The sequence below is a fragment of the Podarcis tiliguerta genome (genome assembly GCF_965153285.1).
Source record: "Podarcis tiliguerta genome assembly, chromosome: 5".
Classification (NCBI taxonomy): Eukaryota; Metazoa; Chordata; class Lepidosauria; order Squamata; family Lacertidae; genus Podarcis; species Podarcis tiliguerta.
This window is the reverse complement of record NC_139538.1, coordinates 39111155-39137474: the sequence shown is the minus strand read 5'-3', so window position 1 is coordinate 39137474 and position 26320 is coordinate 39111155. Positions and strand designations below refer to the sequence as shown.

Here is a 26320-nt window from a genome sequence, read left to right as displayed (position 1 = left end):
ATTAAGGTCCAATTATGATGCAGAAAAACGAATTAAGCAATTCTGAACACATTATCTTTCAGTTACAAGTCTATTAATTACAATTCTGATATGATTACATAATCTTATTAGCATACAACTGATTAACCAAACAGTGTTACTGTCATAGCAATAAGAAATTGTGTTCACTTTTAAAATGCATTTACATGCTTATCTCATACCTGCCCCGTATATATTCTTTATTGGATTTAAAAGCAGTTTAGATAATATTATAAAAGATACTCTTTTTGAAAAAGTGAAGTACGATTTATAGAATACGTTAATTCCCACCCCTTGTGTCAATGCCGTACATTCAGTAAGAGGGTGGGGAGAACCATTAGTACCTGTATACATGTTGTCATTTTCCCTCTCTCTCCATCCCAAGATGGAAGCAATCTTGTTGGTTATCAAGGGCATGATCCTCAAGAAATGAAATGAGCTTCTTACCTCCTTTCCATCTGTCCAGGTGAGCCAGACAAGGGTGTCTCTGTGGGGAGTCCTTTGCCCCTGACTGATTCTATATTCACATTATCTTATAAATCAACTTCATCACAAGATTTCTTACAGAAGCATCCAATGCATGCTTCTTCTGAAGTAAAGGTGCTTCCAGATTACCTATTTAGAGCATTCATCCACATTTGTTTGCAGGGAGGTTAGAAGACATTGTGTCAAAGCAAGTGTTATCCTACACTTCCCATGCATTTTTCCATCACTTTCCTTTTAGCAAAAAAGTCCAACCTTCTGAGGAAACAGGATTGTTCCACAAGGCCTTCCAAGCGACTATAACAGCCCAAACCTGACTTTGTCGGTATGTGGTTGAATGCAAATGGAAAATGGCAACAGCCTGGAAGCACCCAAAATCTCAATGGGTTCACTGGAGATGAGCATTGCTCGCACCAGAGAAATAAAGAGTAGGACATTTACAGGACAATCGTAAACACTGCTTACTTAGAAATAGCCCACTAAATTCAATGGAGGCATTCTTAAGAATGCTGCCTTAGGTAGCAAATTTGCAACAAGAACAAAATATCATACCTGGTGGATTCCAAATACCCCAGTGGTTGAGGGAAAGAGAAACTTCCAGGAGCAGTAAAATGAAGACCCAACCTAACCCAACATACAAAACAACATAATCCAGGCCGATAGAGCTTGCTTGGTCTTCTGTTCTCTAAGAAGGTGAAGCATTAGGCCCTTTAGAGGCCAGGGTGGCAATTTGTAGTGGATCTGGAAATGGGATTTTAGTGCTTAGGGGGCCAAGTTTCCAATAGCAAATCCAGAGCCAGAATGTTATACCTGGATTATCAGATTGGAAACTGGTTAGATCAGCGGTGCTGGGCATTATCTAAGGGACCTCAATTCTACAATGTCAAGCTTCCCGATTTCACAATGCACATAGACAACACACAGAAGATTTAGCAAGCAGGTTATTGAAAGCAGCTTTATTTTAAACCTCTTTATCTCTTCCTTACTAGGGCTGAAAATCATCCCAGCCTGCTAATGAGCTAAAGATAAGCACTTGTTTGTGCATTACCGATTCTGTAATAGTTATAGCATGCCTTTATAAAATGCAAGCACCTTATAGAACTGTATATGCCTCACTACCATCTCCCCAAACCAAAAATTCCCATTTTGTTTGTGTTTCTCATTTTTTGCAGTCTTAAATTCATTTATCCACATTTCTGCAGCAGTTTGCTATGGGGAAAAAAGGTGTATTCATGAAAATTCTTTGCATTTTTTGTGAATTTCTCCTAATAAACATATTTTTATGTTTATGTACATTTATGTACAAATTTATGCAAGCAATTCCCCCAGTACAATATACCTTTGTATGTTATTTTCACACATATTTTCATTTTCATGCACACTTGCCTATAATGCATGAATTTTTGTGGACAGTGTTTGATTGGAGAACTGCATCATAACATCTGGGCAAGTGTGAAATATGAGAGAAAGTAAAGCAGTGAGTTTGTGGGGACATCAGGGCAAGAACTATTATGTACCTCATGGCTGTGTTCTCCCTGTTCTAATATGACTAGAACAGTAAGAACATTTCTCCTTTACAACTCAATGGGTGCTATGGAGAGCAAAGTCAGGCTCCATGTGCTAAGCCTACAATGCATTCCATTTCTTTGTCTTGATAGGCTGTTACAGCAGAATGTGACAGAACCCTGGAACTGTTTTTAGTATATATTGGAAATGAATGTGGCACGTTTCTCTGTGAATAACTGATAGAGCATTTTGAATCATCTGCAGCCTCCTTGATATAGCTATCAGTTTGCCCACGCAACAGTGGATTTGGAAGCAAAGAACTGCTGCACATGTGCGGCACTGTCATTAGCTATGGGCCAGGGAGGGAGGCAGGGAGAAACAGAGAGCACATTCTGAAATACATCTTCTGCACGTGCATACTGGAGGCTGATGTGCATGTTAAGCTGAACTACAAAAATAGATCTGGGTGTGCTCAGCACAGACAGCATTTCTTCCTCACCCCACTTCATCTCATGTGGTCCCTGTTAACTGCCCCCTCTGGATGATGTGCACAACCTCACAACCTGGTTAGAAATGCAATCTACTAATAACGGCCCAAATTTTCACTAAAAGAGGTTGCAGTGACATGTTTAATTTCTAATATTTATGACTGCTTGAGACACTGTGAAGCATTCTGAGGAACAGAATGCACAGAAACTGTAAAAATATAATTCACTCTATTTGGGATTAGCTGAATAATAGCTAGCAACCCAAAAGTGATTGATAAGGAGGATGGCACATCTGAGAAGTACACGTTAAACTCACCAATGTTTAATCAATTTTTCGGTGGCTGGAGTAGTATTTTGTATTGCAAACAAATTGGAAGTGGCATTAATGTTCAAAGATTATTTTGAGATTATTTCGAAGAAGTCTTTCACTTTAAAAACCCCACCCCCACATCATAAGGCTCACGACACTTCTATGGAAGGCAAATATGACTTAACTCATGGCAAAAATGTATTAAGCCCGGGGATGTGGGGAGGGAAGCTCCTTCTAATTAGTGCAAACAACAAAATTTCCATAGGGAGGGAGCAATTTGACATATTCCTAAGCATTCAAGTTTGTGCAGACCTCAATTCTTCTGAGTTTTATTCCAAGGCTTGTTGCTGGTATTTAATAAAATTTATAATTCAATCATAACAAGGCTAAACAATAATACTGAACAATAAAATATGCTCAGTATCCCCTTCCAGTTTTAACTTTCTCTAAAATGAAAGCCGCAGCTCCTTAGTGAGGTGGTGTGTGGAGGCAGGACGTATAATCATAACTCTCCCTATGGAAGGTTGCATTGGGCCTCCATTTCACTAGATCCTCAGTTTTGTAGCACAAGACTAACCCTGCCTAGTTTATTACATTACACCTCACCACTCCCACCTCTGCCTGCACCATTCTCCTCCTTTGGAAACAATGCATAATCCTTAAGTAATCCTTCATCCCACTGATTCAGCACTAGGAACTGTCCTGGGTATTTGCTAGATCCCCAAGGTCAACTATGCAGAGTGCAGATGATAAAGGGCTGTAGCTCAGTGGTGGAGAACATGCCTTCCTTACAAAAGGTCAAAGGTTCAATTCCAGGCAACCCCAGCTAGAACTGAGAGAGCCCCCACCCAACCACACGAAACCCCCAAGTGCCACTACCAGTCAGTGAACAATAGCTAGATGGAGCAACGGTCTGAGGCAGCAATCTGTGTTGATGCTTTCTTAGCCAGGATATGCAATGTCAGATTTTCACTACATGAGGCGTCAAGGCACCAAACATACAAACATGCCTCCGTGGAAAGGAGGCAACTGCGGACATTTTGTTAAATCCATCTAACATTGTAACAGGTTTGTTGTCAGGGCTTGCATAGCACTGTGCAATGCACTTTGCAAACCCTGACAATCCACTGAGTACACGGGTCTTTCCAGGTGACTGTATCTTCACCTGCTCCACGCCTGACATCCTGGTGGGATTAAGCTCTCAGGCCCAAAGTTCCCACTCCTCCTCTAGCAGGAGGAAGACGGAACCCCCAACCACACACCCATGTTTCTCAGCAGCGGCACGAAACATTGCACAAACGAGAAGGGGGGGGGGATCCTCTTGCTAAATGGGGAAGACTGGCATTCTCTTTACTACTGCGCAGCCGCTAAGGGCTCTGTGCACAATGGAAAAGCAACAGGCAGCCTGTTAAGCAGGTGAAAAGACAAAGGAGTCACATTGTGGGAGTCCACAGCAGCAACTTTGTTCCCCCGCTGTTCCTAGCCCTTCCTCAACCTGGAGGGTTTAATTCTACCAGGTTTAACTCTCTCCACCCCTAGCCACTGTTGCATATGGAACTGCTGCTGTGAGAAGACACTATTCAGGTGCCCACCAACCTCGCTTACAGACCAGCTCGACCTTTTTTGCACTGAGCAGCTTTTACTCTGGATGCTGCCATGTTGATGGTCTTTGGAAGAGGATGTGAAAATAATTTGGCAGCTTTGCTATGGAAACCTGCTGTGCTCCAATTCGTAGACAAGAGGTTGCGGAGGTTTGGATCAAGGGAAGGTGCTCCAGGCTGTGTGTGTGGAATTGTCTGTTCCAGTAGACCTGAACTACGTCACGAATTTGTGTCAATTGTTAAATATCAGCTGTGTAGACAGGAAGGAGAGAAATTAAAGAGAGCCACAATGTGTGCAGACTACACTGAAAGGATGCTAAACCTCTGCAGGCTGTGATGTGAACTCCCCCCTTTGCAGTATTAAACAAAAAACTCATCTGACCTCCTTACAAACAGATTCCTGGGTAGAATGCTTAGCTAGGCTGTTAAGTTCAGGTGAAAATTACCTGAGTCATCCCTTCTTCTGCCTCCACCACCTTCCAACAGCAGCAAGACACAACGGTCAGCAGCAACAAGCAGAGCCCACATGTAAATAGCTTCCTACTTCCCACCACAATATACTATTTAAGAGAAAGCCTTCTGCCATCTGTTCAGACACTTTTCTACACTTCCCCTGCCCAAAGTGGATAACAGAAGAAAGGGAAAGCAGCGTGGATTTAGAAGCAGGACACAGGTTTATTTATAACCGGTCAAGTACTAGTGGGCGGATTAATACAATAAATAAGATCTTTGTCCCGTGTCCTGTTTTCCTCTGCAGAAGTTGTCAAAACAAGAGGGGTCCCCTGGCAAAACCCCCGGACATGAATAATTCCTGCTCACCTCTGCCATTCAATACAAATACTTCCCTACAAAAACAAGCTTAGGAAGGAAGCAAAATTATAAAGTGCAAATTAAAAGGCAATTAAATGCTGGTGGCTTGTCTCACAGCCCACTGGATGTGGAAAAAGTGTTTGGCTGCATCAATGTTCAGTGCCACAAGCTAGCCCCTCCCCAAACCATATTGTGCATCTGAATGCCGAGGGGCACAAGCCAACCACCCTGCTCCATGGCTGAGGAGAGAGAGAAAGAGAGCTTGAACACAGGAAGAATATTGCACATTTTCTCAGTGGCAAGTGATCTGAATTTGCCAGCACCAGGACATTTACATTCAGGGCTCTATCCCCCCACCTTTGCTCCTCTGCACTCAAGAGGCTCCAATACAAGGAGGACAGCAGAAGTAACCGTGTATTTGGTTTTGGTGCTGAAGTCTTGCTAGTTGTACATTCTTCATCACAGCAGCAGCGCTTATCATTCTAGCTCACAATTAAAACCCAATATAAACTGGGTCACATTAAAATGCTTCCGTTCCATTGCCACCTGGAAAGCCTTTGGAGAATGCAGCATCTCTGAAAAAAACAACCACCCTAGAACAGACAATTCCCTCAATGGCAGGTTAAGATGATACAGGGCGCTGTGATTTAGTAAATGCTAGTGTCTCCCTCGACGCAACTGCCAATGTCATGGGCTTGTTCACGTGAGATTACAGCTGAGCCAACCACCCTTCCTATGTTTCAGGATCCTTCACCTCACATCTTAAGCCAGCCCACAGAAGAGAACACAGGTGACAGCACATGCATAACATCAGGACAAACAGGAACTCTGCTAGAACACTCCAGAGCTTGACGTGCCACTGGAAAGTAAGGAATTGTTTGGCACTGCTGTCTGGTGTGGAAACTCTTTCCAATGCAGAGATGATACATCTTAAATGACTCCACCCAATGAAGTCAATCCTTGACGGAGGTTGAATGCTAGCAACGTACTTTCGATGGGAAGGGGTTTTCTTCCTTGGCTGATGCATCAGCAGCTCTTTCCCAGACCCAAACTTTTGTGTTTAGCAAAAGACTTTTGCCTGAAGTTAGGCACTGGACTTCTGCCCTGTCCAGACAGATGCGGACCACTGCCCTCCCATGCAGGTTTTTGGCATGCTGGTTTTTGTGCTTTCACATCAAAATTCAGACCACAGCACAGCCTTGTTTCCTTTGTCCACACTGACCACATGGGCTCCAGATGGTGACCATGCCACAGCATTGATTGAGTTGCTGAAACGAAGCATGAAATCAGATTATTAGATTGCGGAATACACTCAGAGTCCAGGTTAAAGAAAGAAATGCTATTCAGTCTCAGCTGATTCATTTTTTTAAAGCGTGTGCTGCAACTTAGTTGAGCCACTCAAGTTTGCTCGGATGTCATTTCTTAATCTCAATGCATACCAATGATACATTGAATTATGGGGTGATCCTAACCAAGTCTACTCAGATTTAAGTCCTACTGAATTAAATGAGGCTTACTTCCAGGTAAGTGGGGTTAGGACTGTTGCCTTAGTCATTAAACCAATCATTGAGGGAGTGTTAAACTTCAGCTTACAGGCTTCTATATAACTACCTCACCATCACACAAGATCTCTGGCATTCTGACAGCATCATCTTGGCTCACCTGTGATGCTTAGAGAGTACCCTCTCCACTTTCCCAGTAAGCACATTCCAAATATAGAGTGACCCGTCTGCTGAGCCAGCCGCCACATAATTTCCATCAGGGCTGAAGAATCATGAGTTTGGTTCAGGGAAAGAGCAGAAAAAGATTCATTTATTTACCTTTTTGACAAGATACAGGCCTCCACCACTAATTTATACTGTGCTCATAATGCAAAATCACTATATAAGCCCGCCCACCCAAAGCCTCCCAGAAATGCAGCACTATAGCCATACTTTAAACTAGAGCTTTGAAGTCATAAGCTAAACAGACTCTCTTCAGAAAGTCAGAAAGGACTATAGTAGTGGAGTCAACACAAATTATTCAACACAAACTGCAGTAGATGAAAGCTGGCAAGGTACCCATGTTGCAGATATTTGGCAATTAATCTGCACTATTTCCAAAATTCCACCCGGCAACATGACTATGGAGAACAGCTGCTTGTCTAGCCAGGTGGCAAAGTGTCATAAAGGAACAGAATGATGGGGACACCCCTTCTGTCAGCTTGGGGAAGTGGGGGAAAGCACACATTTACCGTATTTTTTGCTCTATAAGCAAGGAGAAATGTGTGTGCATCTTATGGAGCGAATGCAGGCTGCGCAGCTATCCCAGAAGCCAGAACAGCAAGAGGGATTGTTGCTTTCACTGCAGTGATCCCTCTTGCTGTTCTGGCTTCTGAGATTCAGAATATTTTTTTTCTTGTTTTCCTCCTCCAAAAACTAGGTGCGTCTTGTGGTCTGGTGCGTCTTATAGAGCGAAAAATACGGTAGTTGCAATGCAGTAAAGAGTTGGTGCTAGATTACTTTCTTCTTGTCTAGAGTGTGCTCCACTCATCAGCACTGCAAGCTAGCTTAGGGGCTCTATAATTCATATTTTTTTCAGGAAAATTAGTCCAGTTTAATGAGACACTCAACCTAAAACCTCTTCTTACTAATCAGTGGGAACTGAATCTTGAGACCAAAGCTTCATACAAGCACAGAACCCCTTATCTACCTTGAAGGGAGAGTACCAAGTTCATCTCTCCACTTTTGCTAATAAGTTTTATTATGTTTTTATATATGCTAGAAGCTGCCCAGAGTGGCTGGGGCAACCCTGTCAGATGGGTGGGGTGCAAATAAACAACAACAACAACAATCATCATCATCACCACCCATTGATCAGATCTTTCACTATGTAGAACCCAGTAAGCAGCATGTGCAAAAATAACAACATTCACACAAGGAAGTTAAAGTTCTGAAGCTTAAACTGGATAACTTAATTGTTAGAATAAAAAATTATTTTGGAACTCTGGTTACTTGGACATGAAATGCAACATTACTTTAAAAAAAAAGGATTACTCAGGATCTTGAGTGCATAAAATGGAAAGTATCACACATCCCTCTCAAGTGCCCCGTAGTTCAATCAACACTGCTGCTTACCTGAATACAGCTCTGTTCCAATCAGACCCGCATTTAAACCCTTGAGCACTGGAAGGAAAAAACAAAAAAAAAGGTTAAATAAAACTCTATCTTTCACATTTTACTTTTAGGGCAGCTATGAAATAATTGACATTTCATCTCTACAGATCCAAATATTAATAACCCAACAACAAGGGAACTCCTCACAGCACCCCTTAGATACACAAACCTGAATCCCTCCTGGATTTAACAAGCTTCTATATCAGTATGAGATGTACAAAATAGAGGTTTTCCAGGACCAGACTAGCCTACTTACTACCTTTGCCAGTTATCATCATGGCTAACCCTGCAGTCCTAGTGGCAACGCTACACATACAGAAGGCTTGTAACTCCACAACCCACTTGTAAAGCAGTACTCACCTGAAAGTCTGTTTGACAGCACTGACTCTGAGATCAATAATCTTCAGCAGGTCATCTCGTGAACAGGTGAGGAGTTCTGTTCTCTCTGGGTTGAGATCTAGAGCTGTAATCCTACCAAGCAATTCCATTTCCCGTACCACACACTCAGTTCTAAAAAACAGAAGGTGACAAGAGTTAGCATTTCTTTTAAGAGTACTTTGCTGGGGGCTCCCAGGCATATAAGAATGCAAAGCCTCACTAGTTAGCAGCAGCATACTATAATAAGGGATGGAAACCAGATATCATGGTTCACATGCTATACACAGAATTAGTTAAATTCTGCGCTGTACCACTTGCAGTCTGGAACAGAATTAGTTTTTCCAAGCATGTGAGCAAGAATTTAATGAATCATATTTCTAATCTTCATGCATGCAGAGGAGTATTTTAAGTAGTGGTAGGTGAGCTCATCTCAGTTTGATTCAGAATTGGCTCAGCATCTATGAATTTTCTTCTAGAATTCCAGAAAAACTCATCTATTTTCCAAGGGTTCTCTCCCTAGCTCATGTTGTTTTCAATAAAAAATATCACCTCCTTTTCATGCAACCCCTGACATTAATTACAACTCAGACAGCTGTGCAACAAACATCCTGCAGGGAACTGTGCAATCTGAACTATTTGCATAAATCACAGCTCAAGGAACTTCACTGATCATGCTACAAATGAACCAAAGCTAAGTCAGAGGGCCTTTTCAATGTCCCCTTACCCCAGCGCATCCTCCATCTCAAACTTACCTAATATCCCAAAAGCGAATTTTCTTGTCGAAGTGTCCACTCATCACACACTGTTCTGTGCAGACCAGATCATTGCAGCTGGAGCCAGCAAACACTGTTTTTATACCTTAAAAAAAGAAGACAACAACAACTATAACCCCCACACTCCAACCATACTCTTCTCTCAGCAAAAAAACAGTTGAACCCATCACTCATGCACCAAACACAATTACTGTCTTAATCCAATTTCACTAGAACTGTGACTGACCAGTAAGAATGCCAGCCCCATAAGTTAACCCCTCTTATCACAAGCAAAGTAGCTCAAAGACGTTGTGAGCAACCTCACGCTGTCACAAGAATCTCAAGTAGAACGATGATGTGGTGCCCTCTTGCTGAGCATTATGGTAATACAACATGGTAGAACAAACTAGTTTTGATTCTAAGTAGATATCAGAATCTTAATAGAAGGGTGATCAGTACCAAGCTTGTACACTTTTGAGAAATAACAAGTCAATAAAAGTTCTGCTCTTGTGCCCTTCAACACATGCGAGACACACAAAAAGCAAGGGAACTGCTATTGTATACGTGGAATAGCTTCCTTACAGACTTTGCTGCGCAGGTCCCACAGTTTGAGGGTTCTGTCGTGACTCCCAGATACAATGCGTGCATTGTCCAATAGGAATTTGGCCGACAAGACTTTTCCACTGTGCCCCGTGAGCGTGTGCTAGAAAGAGATTGACATCCTATTAGTGAAAAGGCTTGGCAACAGTTGCTCTCTCGAGCCATGCCATCCAACCATTTAGCAAGAAACAGAACGCTGATAATGCTACCCAGACTCAAACCCGGTTTGAAAGCTAAACAATCCTAGTTTTGTGTGCCACATGCTGGTTTGCCAATCACCTGCCGTATAGAAGACCGCATCCACATCTCTTACTTGGGTAAGGTGTCAGCAACCATAGAGGGTGGGCCTATGAGCCATGATTGCTAAATGGAAACTCAGCCTTCAGTGAGAGTATATCCCAAATTACCTGGTGCCGGGGATATGCAACAGGAGATGGCTTTTACCACTTTGTCCTGCTTCCAGAGATATATGGCTGGCCATCTTTGGAGATGGAATACTACTCTAGCTAGACTTTGGTCTGATCCATAGGGAACTGCCTTATACCAAGTCAGACCATTCGTCTATCTAGCATAGTACTGTCTACACTGACTAGCTGCAGCATTCCAGGGTTTCAAGCAAGAAACTTCTCCAGCCCTCCCAGGACTTGCTGGGGATGGAACTCGGGCCCTTCTGCATGCAAGGCAGGTGCTCTAGCATAGAGTCACAGTCTTTCAGGGAAGCAATTCCTAGAATCTTGAGGCCTCCCCCCACCCCCAAGTTCACACATATTAGTATTTACAGTTAAATGAAGGTCCTTCTACTGGGTCCCTTCGAGCCTCTAGTCTACTGTCAACTCCAACTAACAGTGGAGGCTATTGCAGCTGTCCTACCCTAGAAGATTTTGAACTGGAGTTGCTGGAAGCTGGACCATCTGCATGGCAGAGAGGGAGCAAACTACAGAGTGAAAGAGATGAACATGAAATGTGTCTTTATGCTTACAAAGACCAACTTCAAAATGCAAAGGAGAAATACGCTACTTTTATCTGTTCACCAACCTAGAACTGGTCTGCTTCCACCAAAGCCAATATCATTCTTCAGCAGTGTTTTAATATTCATGTTAAGCAAAATTCTGCAAAGTATAAAAATTTCTCAGGAAGGTTCTGCTTCAGAACCTCTCCTGGTTTGCTGATCTCTCAAACAGTACGTTCTACCTGTATCTGCAATCTGCATCTGCCAGGTTAACTGTAAGACCGCTTTGTAAGTAAAAGCAGAAAAGAGATTAATGAGCCACTCAATTTTGAAAGGTGTCAAGAGCTGCAGTTAAAATCCTGCAGCACATCCATACAAATTTCTAACACTTTTTGATATTTAGAAGACAAGTGAGAAGCAGGCATACACGCCACACCTGTGGGGAAAAGATACTCACCCGTAACCGATGATCATCCACAGTCCAGATCCTACTGGCAAAGTCATTTGAAGCGGCTAATAAATAAGAACCCTGGGGAAACACAATTTTAAACTCTTTCAATATGATCTTTCTTCTTCTAGAACAAGGATGGGGAACCTCTGGTCTTGCAAATGTTGTATGGGCTACAACTTCCAGGCGACCTAACCCACTGTCCACGCTGGTCCACCACCAACTGGAGGGCACCTGGTTCTCTCATTGTTGTAGCAAAGTTTTCTAGAACCACTACCACCTGTGTGGTCATCTGCATCAAAGGAATATTGTATCCGTCTGTCACCATCTTATTTCAGATCACTGCCACATCCTGCTACTTCTTCTTGACCTCCTGTTAGGTCTCTTCCTGTCCTCTCTTTTGATGCTGAGACAGTGAGTACCCTCAGTGGCGTAGCATGGGTTGTCAGCACCCGGGGCAAGGCAAGTAATTTGCGCCCCCCCCCGCTGCACTGTCCCTTCCCCAGACAGTCCCTTGCTCTCTCTCCGCACCGCACCGCACGCCTGGCACCCTCCCCTCCACAGTGGGCGGCGACCCGGCGGCTCGGATCGGATTCGCACAGCCAGCACTGCAGTGAGAGAGAGTGAGTGAGCCAGGTAGGGGCAGAGAGCTGCGAGTGCGAGCGCCCCCCCCAGATGTTGCGCCCAGTGGAGCCGGCCCCCCCTGCACCCCCCATGCTACGCCACTGAGTACCCTTATCATTAAGATTATGTATTGTCTTTAACCTGCTTTCTGTTTCACCTTCTTACCCGAAGTTAAAGAACCTCTCACCCAATTTTCTCTACTCATCTACCACTGCTCCATCTTTTCACACTTAGTGCCCCACCCCACCCCATTCCTTCTCCCACTTTCTTCCTGCCACAGCTGATAACTTGACAAGAGCTCTTGAGAAAGATGTTTTGCTGCAAAAGAGGTCTCAGCTAAAAATTTGAGATCATATACCCATAAAGTGGCTCCAATACCTCAAAAACTCCATTATCTGTTTATGTTGGATAACAATGTCAGTCACGTCTACCCAGTGCTCTAGAGTAACACAAACTGAACGTATCTCTATTTATCAGCAAATACTCCCCCAATCATAGCATGTCTAGAGTATGATGGAAGCGAAAATGCTGGGAGCTGCGATGGTAAAGGAGGCAAAACCACTGGGCAAATCAGACCTTTTACTGTTCATCACTGACCTCAGCAAAACACTGTTAGATCTCAAAAGAAGCAGAGATTTATGCCATATGCCTCACGAGTTATGAAACTGTGACATTTCATACCTTGGCAAAAAATCAGTGCATGTTATATACAAAAGGCATAAGCAAGTCAATCTTACAAAAAGGACAGTATTAATCAGTGCTAAAATGGCTCAAATTTTGTACCTATTTCTGGACGATTGTGTCATTTCCTCCCTTATCTATTTTGTGCTTATTTCGGAGACATGGTTTGGGAAGTGCGGTGGGAAACAGTTGCAAAAAAAAAGGGCTATAATAAATACTCACCGCACTATCAAACTCTATGCTTGTAATCCCTGCATTACTGCCAGATAGAGAGCCTTTAAGTTCACACTTTTCTGTGGTGCAAGAAAAAAGAAACAAGAGTTAGGAGGCAGGAAAAAGATTGAACCCATGTCTATTTCATTCAGCCAAAAGCAAGAGCAACATGTATTTATTTCATTTCATTATTTTCTTAGAGGATTTAAAACTAGTTCTTCATTCAAAGAAATGTCAGGGCAGGGTGCAACAAAAATACACAATAAAACGGCCTGAAAAAAACCAAACCATCACAATAAATCAATTTATCAAGTCATGTATCATTATGGAGGGATACTTTGGGATGATTTCTGATATTGTTATACAGATATTGAAAGAAAGTATTTGAAAAAAGCAACATCATAATGAAAAGACACAGATCTGATATTTCAGGATCATTGACATACAACTGTAAGTCGTATACATTTTCTTGGCGATAGGAAGCTGATCTGCAAACAAGACAGACTACTACTTCTGGCTTACTGGGTCCACTGTCAGACTGACAATGACTCTTCAGAGTCTTGGTCAAAGAGACAGATAGAAAGACAGACAACACAGACAGACACTCTTTCCCAGTTCTGGTACCCAATAGCCTTTTCACTAGAAATGTTTGGGACCAAACCTGGAACCTCTTGCATCCAAAGCAAATGCTGTCCCACTGGAATGATGAGTTCTCCCTTCTCTGAGTAGCAAACAGTTCTGGAGAAGACATTTATCATCACAGCTGAGTGGGGAGTTGAAGATGAGTTTCCTACATCCAAACCCAACATCCTAGTCACCCTATGAAAATGGCTCTTTCAAACGTTCTGCACTGTAGCTGCAGATCTTCACAATTATTTTGAAGATGTCAACTATGGAATCAATCTTAGGAGGAAGTTCATTTGTACCTATTTAAAGAACTTACCTCCGCAAACTTCCCAGAGTTTGACTCTCCGGTCCAAGCCTCCTGTTGCCAGTAACCGGGAGCCAGGGCTGAACTGCACAGCATTCACCTCCCCGTCGTGCGCATCCTAGGGGGATGGAAAAGAAACAGGACATGAACAGTTATAGAGGGTATCAAGAGACACTCCAGCCTACAAGAGATACTGCAAGCTTGAAGCATGAACCACACTCACACAGTGCAACACCAAGTGGATCATTTGTCAAAACTACTATTTTCCTGTTTGATTTCAACTACATGAAACCAAGCCTATATAACAACCAGCTCTCTAGAATAAACATCCCTAGAACAATGGCTGTGGTCTCTCAACCAGCTAAGATGGCTAGGGGACTCCTGCCCACTATATTTTAGATGGAACAAATTTCTCTCACCATTCACAAGCACGAGGTCTCAGCTTGAAAACTAAAGATCATGCACATTAAGACACATCCCAAAACTACCGGCTCCTTGACTCACTTTGTCAGATAGCAGTCGGTGCCGAGCCGCTTACACTTTGGCAGCATGCACTGACTTTATCCACATATTGTCAGCAGCCTCAGAACACCTCACAGCATTACTAAAGTGTGGATGGGAGATAGAAAGCATAAAGCTGCTGGGAGCTGAGAAAGTAGCGGGTGTGCAATTCACCAGTGCAATCAGAGATTTATGACATCATCACTGACCTCAGCAATCTCATCTATTAATGAATGAGTTTGTGACTTGTTTTAGAAAATTCTAAAACAGGGGCCCAATTTCGGGCTGCCCTTGTCAGCCAAGCCAATTATTGTGGGCATCAGGACTCTGCCTCTCCCTCTGCCATGGACAATCACTTGGCTCCTCTCCTAGGCTCCAGGTTAACCTCTAGCCTTCCTCCCAATCTTGGAGCTGGTGAGGGGTCAGGGATTCCCTCCCATTTCTGCTGCTCCAACGTTGCGAGAAGGCAGGCTGGAACAGGTCAGGCTCACCAGCAGATGGTAGCACACTCACCATTGCAAGCACAGTGAGTGAAGATATGAAAGCAAGAGAGGGACATCTGCATAAATGGTTACAATTACATAATGATGACATCAGTAAACAAAAACCAGATTTACCTAGACGTTAAGCTACTAAGTTCTACATCTAAAGATAATGTCTCTCAAATATACTTACAAAGACGCACAGAGCGGTGGTAGGGACTCGCACCTCTTTGCTTGCGCCTGGATGTGCCTCCACGTTATCTTGAGGGGTGGGGCATGAGGATAAAGAGCGTCTCCTGAGAAAGGGCACAACCAATGCGTATAGTTAGGCACAGGTGGGAACCAGCTCTGTCTTTAAATTATAGGCAGGGAGATGATCCCGACTACACAATAGGGTAAGAATGGGAGGGAAGGGGCAGAGAGACTTCAGCCCGATTCAGGTATAACAGCAGTTGGGTGGTTACACCCACAGAGATGGCTTTGCATGGTTGGGACTCCCCTGGCTGCTATAATCTTTGCAACTGACTTCTCCCGTGGACCTGATGGATGGCATGGTAACTTGAGGTTGCTGTTGGCCTGGGGAAGGACTCACCAACGTTACAGCAGCCTTATGGAGTCCTGAGTTAAAACTAATCAATTCAAAGATCACTGCTAAGACAAGTTCCCGCAGCTTTTCAATTTATTTTAAAGAAACGTTTATTTTTCTCCCATATAAAGTAAATCCCACTGAACTGCAAAAAGTCTAAAGCTCACATTGCATTTCTACACCTAGACATGGATGCTCAGCTCAGTGCAGGACTGAACTACAATGAAAGGCCACAGCACAGTCATTGCAACTACAGTTAACTTAGCAATTAATTTTGCTCTCGCTTTTAACCCAGCCCTCATCTAAGAGGGTAAAGTGCACCTTTTAACAGGGAAGTCTTTTCACTGCTACAGTTAACAACATCAAAACAAGGCAGTTACTTCAACATCCCTCACTCACATGCTGGATTAAGTGTGAATAATTTCAAGCGAATTTTCACCTGGCAGTATCAGAAGAGTGATGTCCCAAAAGGGGAGACTCAGACAGACTGGAGGGAAAGATCAGAGGTCAGCACACAGCAGATGTAAGGAACAGGAAGTTGAAAACAAAAGAAAAAAAGGGGGCAGGGAGGCAGAAGCTAGAAAAAAAGGCTGAGATAAGGACAACTGTTTGCAATCCTTGCATCACCATAATATTGGTGCATATTGTACCGATATGTAACAAAAGAGGCGAATGTATTCTAACCTACCCAAATATATTAGTGATAGAGTCCAGAAGGCCTCCAGCTGGCTGGGAGTGTCGCTTACTAAAGAGGAGGGGAGGACAGATTTAAATCTTGTTGTTCAAGCAGAGATCAAAAACACACATAGCCACCAGCATGCAACAAGGAGAGCATTTCTCCTCGAACCCCAACTTCAAGCAGGAAATTCAAATTCAGGACAGTCAAAAAAGTCACCACGTTGGAACTGAAGAAATAAAAATGCTCGCATCACCAATTATGAATTGAGCGCAATTCATGTTGGCCTAACAGCAGGAAGAGGAGGCACCTTACAGAGGTTTAAGCCATTTAGACTTTGAGAATAAAATTAAGAATTTGTATTAAGAAATAAGTTTTCAGAGCTAAACAAAGCAATCAGGTGGTTATGATCCACAAGAGGAGCTTATACAGAAATATTTTCATAGCTGAATATGAAACTGAAAGAGCAGCTTCATAAGAAAAGGATATATTTTTATTTTTAAAATAAAAATTGTGATAAGAGCTTTGGCCCACTAAGGGTGGGGGAGATAAAGATCTGTCTCCATCACTCTCTCTGTCTATCAGTCTTCCAAATACTTAAAGCCAGCCTGCTTCCTGCTTCCCTTCCACCTGCAGTTGCTGCCACTATTACAGGGCTTTGCCACATCCAGACACAGAGTGATGGGTTAATTACAGCTCTCCAAAGCTGTGAGAGCCAATTTAGGTAGCTGTGCCATGGTCCTTTCAGTCAAGAGAAGAACTGTCTGCAACAGCTCCACATCATGCCTCCTCTTCATTGGAACAGGACCACAGACCTGACCACACCGCCAGCTCTTGGCCTCCTTTGCATTAGCGCTGCAGTGCTCCCTCCAGTTCCAGGAACAAGATCAGCATGGCAAAGGGAATTTGTGGAAAACAAGGCAGCAGCTGCTCACACTCTGTTTTCCTGGGAGAACTTACAAGTCAGGAAATTGTGGTTCTGGGATACTTCCATTAAAGTATAATGATATTGTAAAAAAAGAAATCTCCCTAGCTAAAAAAGCTTCTGTGGAAAACAATCCTGATGCTTCACAGAGTTTCACAACTACTGATATTTTGAATGGCATGGGCATAGTTCACAGGACCTTTTCCCAATGAAATGAATGGGAACACAGAACTCCAACCCAACAGGGACTGCATAGGAGATATACTCAAGTACATTCACTGCTTCCTCAGATGCTGGCATTTGTTAGCCAAGAAATCACAAATACATCCACACTGGAAATAACAACTCTCTCAAAAGCATTTTCCCTTTCAGGATACAATAGCAGCAGTTCTCAAACCGCAACACCATTAAAGATATGTGCAATTCCTTCCCCCACCCTTGGAATTCTTTATTAGCTTCCAGTGGGTCAGGGCAGGGGATCCATTATTTTATCCCCATTCTTCTTACCTGGCTGTTCGATTGACAGCGCGCACCGGAGAGGTCTCATCAGCAGGGTCAGAGGTTTCATCCGCCAGCACTTCAATATCGTCATCCCTGGAGGACAGGACCGTGCCTTTTTTGAATCATTTGAGAGTTGAAGGACATTCAGGCATTTGGGCTAAGCAACTCCCTGTCCTCTCAACAGAATTCATAAGCTTGCTTCCTTATATGGCTAAAGGGAAAGTGCACTTTTACAGACACCGTCTTTATGCGCACGAAGGAATTATGGGAATAATTAGCCTAACAGTAAGGAGAGTTTTACCACTGATGTTTTATTTGCTTTTTTGTTTTTATTACCTGTTGATTTTTTAGAGTATTTTTACTGTGAAGCGTTGGTTTTGCCCAATCCAAACCTAAGTTGCCTTGAGCATCTAAGTAAGGTGGGATTCTACCTATTCTTTTCAGTCAAATTTTGCCTTTGAAATTCAAGCTGAGCCCGCATACATTGTTTACATTTTACAAAGTGTGATTTCTGTGCACTCCAGGGATAATAAAAGAAAATGAGAGAAAGCAAATTTGTACTCTATGTCAACGAAACCTCAAGCACAGAACTGATCAGCTTTCACATACTAGTAATTTAGATCAATATTTAAAAATATTTTTGATTGTAGGTTGTTGTTGTTTTTTTAAAAAATGTAGTAAGTATAAACTAACAATAGCTTGTTACTTTCCAGAAAAGTAGGAAATTCAATTTGATGTGGAAGCTTGAAGTGTCTTCCCTACCACTACCTTGTGAATTCTCTCAAATCAGAAAGCCAAGGATAGCCCAGAATGGTTGGCTGGGGGTTTAGAGGTGTGCATGGACCACAGATTAAGAACCCGTGATGTAGTGGAAAATTTCTCGTTTCCAAAGAGGCTGCTGAAGGAGGGGACGCACCACAGCAACAGCTCGCCGGCTTCCTTTTTTGCTGGTCCCCCACTGCATTCCCTAATGCTCACAATGCAGGGACCTCCAGTTTCCTGACCTCACAGGGAAACCCTTCCCATCTCTTATCTATCTCATCCATTTCTACAATTAAGTAATGCAACACTGCCAACTTAAAAGTTGTGAACTTGACTTGACCGCACACTTCAAAGTGCAGAATGCTATAGTCAAAATTTAATGAAGAACATTCAAAGCTTGAACAGACCAGTAATGTTCATTGTGGGGTCTGTGTCTGCTTCCTAGGACTGGCACATGTAGACATTAGGGAAGAATGAGGTGAGGGAAGACTTACTGTTCAATTGGCAGCGGCTCTTTTGCAGCTTCTGCTAGTTCCTTCTGAAGCTTGGCTTGCCGTCTTCTATGAGGGAAAACAGAAATGCTAGGAAATCCTGTCACTGGCTGACATTCTCTGAAGGAGTGTGGAGATGATTCAAAAATATCAAGGGTCCAATAATCAGAGGCTGAAATCCCAACTATCTTACTGAGTTCAGCACAATACCAAGAAGTGCTTCAATAAATATCTCTATGTCATATTGATTTCTACTGCCTTTCAAATTCTCTCCCAAAGGAGGCTCAACCGATGTTCACAATTTTTTGCATTGTATCTTTGTGTACCACTTAAGATGCTTGTAGTTAAGTGTCATAGAAATTGTTTAAATAAACAAATAAAAAGTACTCCAAGCAACTAAAACCATGTGTACCACCAGTGACATATCTAGAACCAAGGATGAACCCAACCTACACACTTGCTCTTTCCAGTAGAGTTCAATCCTATTTTCAGAAGGTCACTTGTCCAATTCTGGGACATGAGAATTACCAACCGACAAGGATTCAGTCTCAGTTTTATGCCCCACCTCCAGCCCATTACAATGCCCAGACATCAGTTCAGTATTCACACAGCCTTCCCTGACTCAGATGGCACAAAGAAATACAACTGGGTGTCATCAAATGGTACCCAGCTCCAAACTTCACCCAACGCTTTCACTCAGGATATAAGATTAGCATTACAAGCATGCATGCAAATGAGGCTAGTGAGGACCAATTGAACAGACACAAGCTGTATTACATAAACCATTCTTAAACTGCTCTACATTCAGATCGACTTCAATCTCAAAAAATGCCCTTTGCCACGATTCATCGAGTCGTTAAGTGGCCAGGATTACTGGAAAAAATACTGAGATCTACACACAGAGACACAGAGTTTCTATGTTCATCCAGAAAAGATGGGGATAACATTTGGGGAAAATAAATTTTGGGGAGGGGCTTCTATTGCAAATTTAAGCTCAACTCAAAGGTTTTAACTTGCTGGTATCATACCTGGAATCTTTCTCATTTTCTGCATTGAGCCGATTAGCTTCTTGAGCTTTCTCTGCCATCCAGCGTGTTACCAGCTCTTGGTTATCTTCCGTAGTTTTTCTCAGTTTTTCCTCAAGGGCAGTAAAGGTAATCTGGAGTGCATCATACTCATCCTTAAGAGTCTGATTGGCTCTTTCAAGATCTTGTAGCTTGTTCCGCAGGTCCTGGCACTCTGTCTCTAGTTCAGATATCTTCTGCAAATATTCTACAATCCTTTAAGAGAGGCAACCCATATATTTATTATTTAGGTGGCGCTGTGGGTTAAACCACAGAGCCTAGGACTTGCCGATCAGAAGGTCGGCGGTTCGAATCCCTGCGACGGGGTGAGCTCCCGTTGCTCGGTCCCTGCTCCTCCCAACCTAGCAGTTCGAAAGCACGTCAAAGGGCAAGTAGATAAATAGGTACCGCTTTGGCGGGAAGGTAAACGGCGTTTCCATGCGCTGCTCTGGTTCGCCAGAAGTGGCTTAGTCATGCTGGCCACATGACCCGGAAGCTGTAAGCCGGCTCCCTCGGCCAATAAAGCGAGATGAGCGCCGCAACCCCAGAGTCGGTCATGACTGGACCTAATGGTCAGGGGTCCCTTTACCTTTACTTTACCCCAGGCTAATGCTTAAATATGACTCAGGTAGCTCACTACACTTAAAGATCACTTAAATAGTATAACAAAACCGAAGGAAATAAAAACAGGCAGGCAGGCAGATAAAGCACAGTATTCAAAAAAGCTACCAGCTACCTGTCAGGGCAAAAACATGTCAGAATAAAAAGGTATTCACCCACCAGTGATAGCAGGAGAGCTGGGCATCCAAATTTCATGAGGGCAAAATGCTCCACAAAGTTGGTGTGGCCACTGAGAAAACCCTCTGACATTATTACAAACCGTGCTTCTGATGTGGGATATAAATAAGGGCTTCTTCACCTGTTCTTAGACAACAGGCAGGTGAGTACAAAATAAGTCAGTCCCTTCACTTATGATGGACCCAAGACATTTAAGGCCCTAAAAGTAGTCACCAACACTTATAATTGAGTCCAGAAGCAAAATGGTAGCAAGTGTCGGCTATGCAAGGCAGGTGTAGTAAGATACCAAGGGCACCCACCCACCAGCCTCCTTGCTGCCACATTCTGGACTACTGAAGCATCTGAATACTCTTAACAGTAGCCCTATGTAAAGCACTTTGCAATAATCCAGTGTAACCAAGGCATGTGTTACCACAGCCAGGTCTGGCTTCCCCGGGAAAGGGCAGAGCACGTGCACCAGCCTAAAGTGGGCAAAGACACTCAGTTATAATGAGAATTCAACCAAAAATTGGCATCCAGCACCAAAATCAAATTCTGTAAGTATTAAATGGGTTCTACTCACTTTGTATTATTCGTTTGCATCTCGCTGTCCTTCTGTTGTATTTGGTTTTTCAGGTCAATCACAGACTGGGCCAACTGTGAAGGAAACTATGTTACTGAGGGAAAGCAACTATTAATACAGTCTACTTTTTGTGTTTGATTTTCCTCTAACCTCAGTGTTTCATTTTTTTCCTGAACACCCAAGGATACATACACCTGCCAACTTAGCATAACATTTCATGCATGCTGAAATCATACTATTATTTATTAAATATTTATTAAAACATTTATTACAAATATTTACTCTAGTCTTTGAAAACATGGAATATTTGCTAGACCCAAAGAGTTGCATTTAACTAATTTTTACTAAGAGTACGTTTACCGAAAGTTATAACTATGACTTAGGTCTGTTGATTTCAATAGGTCTACTCTGAGTAAAAGTTAGCTGAATACAACCTAAGTGTCTTTATTGTTTTTTCTTGAAGAGATACCTGCGTAATTATTAACCAATGCGTAATTATTAACCAATGTCACAATATTAGTATACAGTCAAACCTTGGTTCTCAACAGCTCCGGTTTCAAATGCTTTGGCTCCCAAACACCAAAAACCTGGAAGTAAATGCTTTGGTTTCGAATGTTTTTTGGAACCCAAACGTCCGATGCGGCTTCTTCTTTTGAGTTTCCCTATTGAACTGAGGCTTCTGCTTTCAGTTTTAGAACGTTTCGGAAGTCAAATGGTCTTCCGGAATGGATTACGTTTGAAAACCGAGGTTCTACTGTACAGAAGTTAAGTTTTCAAACTTCTGAATCCCACAGTAAGCCTATAATTACTCTGGTACCACTGCAAAAGAACAGTATTGAAATGTAACACATGGATAAAATGGGTGCTCCTAACCTCGCCACGTTTCTTGTGCAGCTCTGTCAGCTCCTCTTGATGCTTAATTCTAAGCTGGGCTATTTCTTGCATGTGAGAATCATTCCTTGCACCATCATGTCCTGGACTGGAATTTTCCAGAGAATGAGAAAAGAAAAATTCTGAGTTTTTAATTCACAAAGCATTTCAAACTACTTTTTATCCAATTTCCATAATCCATTTTTCTATCAAAATTTTTGTTTCAGATGGCTATCCCTATATTTAACATATTTAACTTCATTTAAAAGAGTAAAATTAATGTTTCAATGTAGAACTTAGATTACATAAGCAGAGCACCGTATCTCCATATCAAGATTTTCTTTTTTCCTGTTCGTTACACCAGTGATTTTATGTACTTTGTTGACCATTTTAGCTATGGGTGAATTGATCTCCAAGATAAATGCCCGCAGTTCCTGCAGATATAGTGAACATCCATTCTCTCTTCATACCCTATAGATATCCTATATGGCTCAAAATCATACTAGCTAAACTTTTAAAAAACCTAGTATTACCACCACATTTGGCGTATCATTTCTATCACTGGATATTAAATAATATGTACCCTTCCTTGGGAGTAAGCCCAATGGTATTGAGAAGTTACATCCAAGAAAATATGTACAGGGATCAGACAATGAGCATTATAGCAGTTCTTAACAGTACAGTGGTACCTCTGGATGCGAACGGAATCTGTTCCTGAACCCCGTTCGCATCCTGAAGCGAATGCAACCTGTGTCCGCGAGTCATGATTTGCCGCTTCTGCGCATGACATTATTTTGAGCGCCTGCGCATGCGCAAGTGGCGAATCCCGGAAGTAACGCACTCCGTTACTTCCGGGTTGCTGCGGAGTGCAACCCAAAAACGCTCAAGCTGAAGCAACTTCAACCCGAGGTATGACTGTAGTTTTAATAACTACTATACAAGAGAGCTAAAATATATTCATATATTAAAAACATAAAAGCCTTGCTGCATCAGACCAAACACCCATCAGTTCCAGCATTCTGCATGATCAGCCGGATGTCTATAGGAAGCCCTAGAAGGACATGCATGCAACAGCACTCTCTCACTAATACTGGAAGCAGTACATAGCCATTATGACAAATAGCTATCGTTGGTGGAAAAGGAACAACACCAGACACAGTAACCATCACTTGTACTGATTCAGCAAGTACCTGATCTCATGCCGGCTTGGCAAGTCATATTTTTCCACTTGTAGCTTGTCAGCCAGCACTGAATGGAAATCTGACTTCTCCAGGAGCTTGTTATCTAATGAGGAGTTCAGTTAAAAACAAAAGAAACCACCAGTTTTACAATCCAGCAATAAGATGATAATGTTTTAGTTACTATAACCTTTGCACCGGAAAACAACATTATAAAAGCAATGTTCTCCATACATGCTCTTATAAGCAGGGTTGGCTACTTCAATCTGACATAGAAAATTTCAAGAGACTCTCACCCAGACGACAAGTTGTTTACAATCCAGCCCAACCCAGGAACCTGTGTTTGCAAGAATAAACTTCCTCACACACTATGGCCTCTCACACACAATCATTTGGTTGGGCGGTCAGTTTTGAACCATGTATGCTGTTGGGACTATGCTGGAGACTTTCAAACAGCCACCAAAACCTTTACTTACACTGCAAGATAATTTCTTCAAAGGCCTGTCTCTGCAGCCGGTCCCGTCGCCTCAATTCGTCCAGGATGTGCCGCTTCCAGGCGGGGAGGCTCGCTGCCCTGAGTCCAGAAGACATCTTGCCTTCTCAGCCTCCCCAAGAGTTGAGCCGCCGGCCTGGCAACACCTTCTCCCCCCTGCGAGGGGCTCTATGAAAGCGAAACGACGAGCCCTAAGAAACAAGCAGCCAGCAGAGGAGAAAATGAATCAAGCGGGCGCGGTGGTCGGTTCAAGGAAAAGAGAGAAAAGGAAAAGCGAAGAGGAAGCACCAGGAGGCGGCGGCGGGATGGGGAAAGCATGGAGGGAAAGGGAGGCGTCCAGCTACTCTGAGCCGACTGGGGCGGCCCGCGGGAGAGGGACGGGCGAAGAGCTCACCGCCGGCTACTGAGGAGGAATGGCGCAGCCGCGGAGCTTCCCTCCTCTGCAGGGGCCCTTCGCCATTCTTCCTCCGGGCCGCAGCCCCCATCCAGCCCCACGGCAACTTCCCGCAGGCGCTCTGTCGGTCCCGGTCGTATAGCATCAAGAGGGACCTTCCACCCCGGAGTCGCACGTTAATGACGTCACATCCTAGTTCGCTGCGCCTGACTGACCATTTCAGCGCCATTAGTAGCGTCATCCCGCCGTAGCTGCACGCCCCTGGTTTTTTTCTGTCACTGTGTTTCCTCCTCCACGCGCTCCAAACATTGCTGAGACTCTGCCTCATTTAGGAGAGTGGATTTAACAGACTGGCAAATGCGCAGGTCGACTCTGTAAAAAAAATGGCCGCGGGCAGAGGGCTTCCCTAAGCTGCTCCGTTTTTTGTTTTCTTTTTTAATAGTCTGTGCACCGACCTCCTTCTTTGGAACGGATCCTGGGAGGAGGCATCTCCGAAGCCGCCATCTTAGGAAGGGAAGGGGCAAAACAGATTTTGAGAGTGTGGACTATTGCGTAATAGGGAAATTTCAAGCTCTTTTCGTTTGCAGCCATTGTGGTGAGCGGTTGGTGGAGCTTGAGTATGTCTTCCCACAAGACTTTCAAGATCAAGCGGTTTCTCGCTAAGAAGCAGAAGCAGAACCGGCCCATCCCGCAATGGATCCGCATGAAGACTGGCAATAAAATCAGGTACAACTCCAAAAGGAGACACTGGAGGAGGACCAAGCTCGGCCTGTAAAGAGAAGCAGCTCCAATCTTACCGGCACAACCCTGAATGGTCTCTTCCTACCAACCTGCCACATTATCCGGGCTGGAATTCTGTCTTGTGCTGTGCAGTCTCCCCCCTTTGTAAAAATATTTGTTATTACAAATATTAATGAATTAAAAACTGAATGATGGAGGGGGGGGGGGAATAGGGGAATTTCAACACGTTCTTCGCCTCGCCCGTACACTGGCCGTCTGCAAATGAAAGCTGTGCCTTGTCCATCTCAGCTGGGCAACTTTTCCCCCGCTTCAAAACATGCTTCTTAGTTAACACCCCGGCGGCGCCCAAAGGCTCGGAGCCCAGACAGCTGCTCCACTGATCCTCCTCAACAGGAGGAAGCAGTTTTTCCACCCCCACCCAGGTCATTGCACATCAGCCACACACTCCGGATGAGCACGGGTAATGTTTACTCAGAAGTAAACCCTAGTGAGTTTCATGGGACATAGTGCCAGGTAACGGGCTCCGAAGGCGAGACCACCATGTTAGTCTCTTGCAGCAAAAGCAACAAAGAATCTCGTGGCACTTCAAAGACTAGCAGGACTGAAGTTTTCGTGGACTACAGTGGGACCTTGGGTTACATACGCTTCAGGTTACAGACTTCGCTAACCCAAAAATAGTGCTTCAGGTTAAGAACTTTGCTTCAGGATGAGAACAGAAATCGTGCTCCGGCGGTGCGGCGGCTGCAGGAGGCCCCATTAGCTAAAGTGGTGCTTCAGGTTAAGAACAGTTTCAGGTTAAGAACGGACCTCCGGAACGAATTAAGTACTTCACCCGAAGTACCACTGTACTGTGTACTGCACTTCATCAGATGTATAAAGTGTTGTCTTGAGTTGCAGGTACATACTTACACTAGGGAAGCGGGGGAGAGAGATTGTAAACAGTGTAGTCAGAAGGAAATGAAATGCCATAAACTACAGATGGCACTAACAGTGGCATTCATACAAAAACAGTACAGTTGTATCTCTGCTCCTGAATGCCCTGGGAGTTGAACGTTCTGGCTCCCAAACGATTGAAAACTGGAAGTGAGTGTCCCAGTTTTTGAATGCTTTTTTGGAAGGCAAATGTTTGCCGTGGCTTCCGCTATTGTTGCCGGTGTGTCTGCACTATAGGAAACCAATCAGAAGCCACGCCTTGGTTTCTGAACATTTCGAAGTTGAACAGACTTCCGGAACGGATTCTGTGTAACTTCCAAAGTATGACTGTAATGGATAACACAGGCGAACTAATGAACACCTGTAGTGTAATAAAAACCTGCTGTGCCAATTCAAACCACAAATCACAGCATTGA

The 26320-nt window shown here is 43.5% G+C and overlaps 2 protein-coding genes across 9 annotated transcripts; one reads left to right on the top strand and one right to left on the bottom strand.

Moving 5' to 3' along the window:
* Positions 1 to 5057: 5057 nt before the first annotated feature.
* ATG16L1 (autophagy related 16 like 1) lies at positions 5058 to 24398 on the bottom strand. Of its 8 annotated transcripts, none has more exons than XM_083443284.1 (20): positions 24181 to 24398; positions 23820 to 24027; positions 23356 to 23449; positions 22169 to 22274; positions 21296 to 21369; positions 19900 to 20151; positions 18875 to 18940; positions 17625 to 17711; positions 16205 to 16261; positions 15956 to 16003; positions 15124 to 15226; positions 13960 to 14065; positions 13026 to 13096; positions 11508 to 11579; positions 10084 to 10204; positions 9502 to 9607; positions 8732 to 8881; positions 8333 to 8380; positions 6879 to 6980; positions 5058 to 6484 (listed from the first exon to the last, which is right to left on the bottom strand). In XM_083443284.1, the coding sequence occupies exons 2-20, from the start codon at positions 23932 to 23934 to the stop codon at positions 6391 to 6393; spliced, it is 1872 nt and encodes a 623-aa protein (XP_083299410.1). In that variant the 5' UTR covers positions 23935 to 24027; positions 24181 to 24398; the 3' UTR covers positions 5058 to 6390. The 8 variants fall into 8 exon arrangements, with proteins under 8 accessions (XP_083299410.1, XP_083299409.1, XP_083299414.1 ...); XM_083443283.1 differs by having other exon boundaries at positions 24231 to 24396; XM_083443288.1 differs by lacking the exon at positions 16205 to 16261.
* Positions 24399 to 24779: 381 nt separating this feature from the next.
* LOC310678889 (large ribosomal subunit protein eL39) lies at positions 24780 to 25165 on the top strand. Its single transcript, XM_083443435.1, has one exon. It carries the CDS (start codon positions 24850 to 24852, stop codon positions 25003 to 25005), a length of 156 nt encoding a protein of 51 aa, XP_083299561.1. The 5' UTR covers positions 24780 to 24849; the 3' UTR covers positions 25006 to 25165.
* Positions 25166 to 26320: the final 1155 nt, after the last annotated feature.

What these genes read in the sequence shown, in the direction of transcription:
- ATG16L1 (XM_083443284.1), bottom strand. Translation starts at nt 23,934, where the DNA reads ATGTCTTCTGGACTCAGGGCAGCGAGCCTCCCCGCCTGGAAGCGGCAC. An exon ending in GAAAATGAGAAAGATTCCAG is followed by an intron (nt 18,941 to 19,899) that starts GTATGATACCAG and finishes TTTCCCTCATAG; the next exon opens with AAGACGGCAAGCCAAGCTTC. An exon ending in GTACTCTCTAAGCATCACAG is followed by an intron (nt 6,485 to 6,878) that starts GTGAGCCAAGAT and finishes GCTTCGTTTCAG; the next exon opens with CAACTCAATCAATGCTGTGG.
- LOC310678889 (XM_083443435.1), top strand. Translation starts at nt 24,850, where the DNA reads ATGTCTTCCCACAAGACTTTCAAGATCAAGCGGTTTCTCGCTAAGAAG.